At 49.6% G+C, this 4,096-nt stretch overlaps 1 protein-coding gene across 2 annotated transcripts; it reads left to right on the forward strand.

Annotated features, from left to right (window-relative positions):
* Positions 1-288: 288 nt before the first annotated feature.
* LOC120678824 (UDP-glucosyl transferase 73B2-like) lies at positions 289-2,139 on the forward strand. 2 transcript variants are annotated; one of them, XM_039960215.1, is made up of 2 exons: positions 289-1,818; positions 1,934-2,139. In XM_039960215.1, the coding sequence occupies exon 1, from the start codon at positions 345-347 to the stop codon at positions 1,809-1,811; it is 1,467 nt and encodes a 488-aa protein (XP_039816149.1). In that variant the 5' UTR covers positions 289-344; the 3' UTR covers positions 1,812-1,818; positions 1,934-2,139. The 2 variants fall into 2 exon arrangements, with proteins under 2 accessions (XP_039816149.1, XP_039816148.1); XM_039960214.1 differs by having other exon boundaries at positions 290-1,818; positions 1,937-2,139.
* The last annotated feature ends 1,957 nt before the right edge of the window (positions 2,140-4,096 follow it).

The following is a 4,096-nucleotide window of genomic DNA, read 5'->3' on the forward strand; positions in this document are numbered from 1 at the left end:
ACAATTTTTTTTCTCGACTTGGTGCGCTCAGGAATAACGAGTGGAACCAAACAAGGCCTTCGTACAGCAGTAGCTCTGCTCATTGCTTGGCTTTGGAGCACGCGCCAAAGCTGTCGACCAACGCTAATTATTGCCTGCAGTGGATGGAGTTTCTGCATAAAAAATACCTGCATGTGTGCGGCGTGGTCTTACTTGCCCTAAGCGCTATGCATTATTGTTGGTTTTTTTTATGGCCAGCTGTCATTGATTTCCCATGCCAGTACCATCGGCATATATATTTAAGGGGAACCACGGCTCCTACACCACCAAAAAACCTTCTGAAGCCAAAGCCACCGCATACTACAATGGTTTCAGCTGCAATGCAGAGCAAGAAGCTGCGCATCCTTGTGGTGCCCTTCTTCGCCACCAGCCACATCCTCCCCATGACAGACCTCGCCTTCCACCTCGCCGCGGTTAGGCCGGACGATGTCGAGGTCGTCGTCGCCGTAACCCCGGCAAACGCCCCCATTGTGCAGTCAGCCCTTGCAAGGCGCGAGCCCAGCCATGCCAGCGTTGAGGTCGCGACCTACGCCTTCCCAAAGGTGGACGGGCTCCCACCAGGGGTCGAGAACATGTCCACCGTCACGGTCGCGAACTCACCGCTCCTCGAGGCAGCAGCCACTGATGAGGCGCTAATTAGGCCAGCTCAGGAGAGCCTCATCAGGGAGAGCTCGCCTGATGCCATCGTCAGCGACCTGCACTTCTTCCGGTGGAACGCTGGTATTGCCGCCGAACTTGGGATCCCCTGTGTTCTATTCAATGTCGTGGGTATTTTCTCGACGCTAGCTACGTGGCGCCTTGCTTTAAGTGGCATTGTTAAGGACACCCCTCCTGCTAGTTCGGTGACCGTTCCTCAGTTACCCGGTCCAGAAATAAGTCTGCCAGTTACTGAGCTGTCAGAGTTTTTGAGGAACCCACCGGAATTTAGCAAGGACGCAGGTGCTTACTTCATGATGTTGCTCAAGAGCTCTGGCTTTATTTCCAACACTTTCTATGATCTCGAGCATGAGTACTGTGAGAGCTACGCGGAAAGCGGCTATATGAAGCGAACCTACTGTGTTGGTCCGCTTTCACTGCCCTTGCCACCACCAGCAAGAGCAGGTACTGGCCGCTCAGCTTGCTTGGATTGGCTGGACACAAAGCCTGCCCACTCCGTTGTGTACTTGTGCTTCGGCAGCCTGACAAACTTTTCTGATGTTCAACTTAATGAGCTAGCCCTCGGACTGGAAGCCTCTGGTGTGCCATTCTTGTGGGTTGTTAGGGTTAAAACATGGGAGCCACCGGTAGGGTGGGAAGACCGTGTTGGGGATAGAGGCATGGTTGTCATGGGTTGGGCCCCACAAACTGATATACTCCAGCACCCAGCACTGGGGGCGTTTGTGACCCAATGCGGGTGGAACTCCATCCTGGAGACAATTGCGGTGGGCGTGCCTGTCTTGACATGGCCAATGGTGTACGAGCAGTTCATCACTGAGAGGTTTGTGACTCATGTGTTGCAAATCGGGGAGCGCCTGTGGCCGGAGGGTGCTGGGCGGCGTAGCACGAGGAGTGCAGAGCATGAAGTGATCCCTGCTAAGGAAATTGCGCAATCTGTTGCCAAGTTCATGGAACATGGAGGTGCTGCGGAAGCCGCGAGGAGAAGGGTAAAGGAACTTTCTCCAAAGGCTCATGCGGCTATGGCAGAAGGCGGAACCTCTAACCGTGATCTGCATCAGCTTATTGATGATTTCATTGCTGCAAAAGCATCTGCTGCTGGGACTACGACGTCATGAAAAGATTGTAAGTACAATTTGTTCTCTTTAAGTATGGCTGTCAATGGTACTTTATCCCCCTTATGCATACTAGCCTAGTTACAATATGTGTCCGAAATAAAATCTAATCTGAAGTATGGCAGCAGGAGAATCCAGGTGGAACGCAAGGTTTAATTTCATGAAGAAGGGGGAGGTGGCTATCTATGCATGTGCCATGGTGTTTCAAGAATAAAAGTTTGTTGTCCCGCAAACGGTTCACTGTAAAATGTATCTGCGAGCGGACATTTCAAAGATGATATGTATTGGTACTTTTAATAAATTTAAAGTATCGCATTGTTGTTGGTCACAAGTGCAAACCCAACTCAGCTCATTATTTCCTCTGTCACGATGATTCTAACATTGGTTACGACATATGCTATCATATCACCAAACCTTAACGTAATACCCAACTTGCACATGAAGAAATAAAAAAAAATTGCACTTCAGATCCTCAAACTTGTTCCGCAGTTTCATCTATATCCGTAAAATCTCAAATCATTCATTTGAATCCCTAAATCGTGTTAAGTGGTCCATCCGAGATCTCAAACATAACATGCAAGCTCTAAGCGCCGACATGGCACACAACCATGATGCCAATATGTAAAAAAAAATCACATTACAGGTCTCCTCTCTCTCCCAGCACTGAAAATTTCTACCAAAGGAACCGAGCGAAAATTTGGATATTGTATGAAATCCAACTTAATACCGTGATCAACATTTGACCACAAAGTTTATTTTAAAAATGGTGAAGACTATTTTAAGCCGGACGTATGTTTGCACATCTGCACGGTCGCTCCACCCACCGATTCCTTGCTCTCCCCATCCCTTTCCCTCCATCCCTAATCACTTTAGCTCCCCGGGTAGATCGGCGGTGCGGTCTTCTCTGCCGATGGGCTCAGCGACGAAGGCGCGCGACGAGGGTCGGCGAAGGGGACGGTGGTGGGGGCAGGGGCCTGTGGCAGCGCGGAGGGGCGCGGCGCAGCGGATCTGCTGAGGAAGGGGGGCAGGGGAACGGGAGAGGTGTGGGTGGGTGGCACGGTGGGGAATGGGACCGTTCCAATTAAATGCTTAGTTGGATGCTGAACAGACTCATCTGGCCATTTCAGTCGACAAGAATAAGATTGGCTGCGGAGAATCTTTACCTAAAATTTAATATCTTTGAAACTCTTATGAAACCTACGGAGGAGGAGGCTGACCTAATTAATTAGACACTAACTTGTCTTTTTTATTAAATCACGTGCAAACCAACCTCTTTGCGGAAACCACGCAGACTTCAATCTTGACCACCGGATCAACATTTAAGGGGTGTGCAAGGGGAGTGAGAGGGGATTTGCAAAACTATGATTAGAGGCGGGCAATTAATTGTAAATTATCGAATCCCCCATACTCCTGGATGTTGATCCGATGGCTCAAATTTAAATTTACACGGTTTGTACGAAAGAGTTAATTTGCTTTTGATATTTTCTCTTTATTAAACCAAAGGGTAACACGTCCAAGAATAGCGTCGCTCACTGGATCCCCATTATTTCGAGCGCGCTCTCACATGAACATGGCTTCGAGATTCGACGATCACGTGTGTGGTTGCATCGTATTGCTCAACCTTGACTTAGAAGGGAGAGCGGATTTATGCCCGCCCGGCGCCGTTACGCCGGGTATCTGGACGACGCAGATGGCGCTAAGATTGGTGATGGGCGGGTAGTCGAGGTGTATTTTTAAACAGTTCTGTTCGTATTTAATGGGTGAGATAATTTTTTAGAGCATCTGAACCGAGTTGGACAGAGGACACGTGGTCTGGCAGCATGCAAGTGGAGCACCCCGGATCCTTCCGGCGGAGACGGATATTTATAGCAGTACATTTCGCAGTCCAGGATTAAACTAGTACCTTGCTAAAAAAAAGATTAAACTAGTACCTAGCCGTCCAGCTTCTCCTACCTGGCTACCTACCTCCTCTGGCTGTTGCTGTCTGTGTCTGGCTTCGTGTCTGTGTATGTGTCTGGCTTCGTGTCTATGTGAACCTGTGTTCTAGCGGGCGTGCTCTCCCTTTTATATGTCCAAGGGGAGCACGTACACTGAGCGGGCCCCGATAGGTGTGCCCGGCGATGTATTATAAACTATATTTTGGCCTTCAATGCCTCAGATCTGGAGATCTTGTCGTCGGCTTTCGTGTGTAGCTTCTGACCAGGGATGGTGTTGAGCTGTCCTGTCGGAGTAGAGTCTAGCCTCTGCAGCCGCGCGTCGAGGTCATGATGAAGCGACGAACTACTGAC

The sequence above is a fragment of the Panicum virgatum genome, chromosome 6N, assembly GCF_016808335.1.
Source record: "Panicum virgatum strain AP13 chromosome 6N, P.virgatum_v5, whole genome shotgun sequence".
Taxonomy (NCBI): Eukaryota; Viridiplantae; Streptophyta; class Magnoliopsida; order Poales; family Poaceae; genus Panicum; species Panicum virgatum.

What these genes read in the sequence shown, in the direction of transcription:
- LOC120678824 (XM_039960215.1), top strand. Translation starts at nt 345, where the DNA reads ATGGTTTCAGCTGCAATGCAGAGCAAGAAGCTGCGCATCCTTGTGGTG.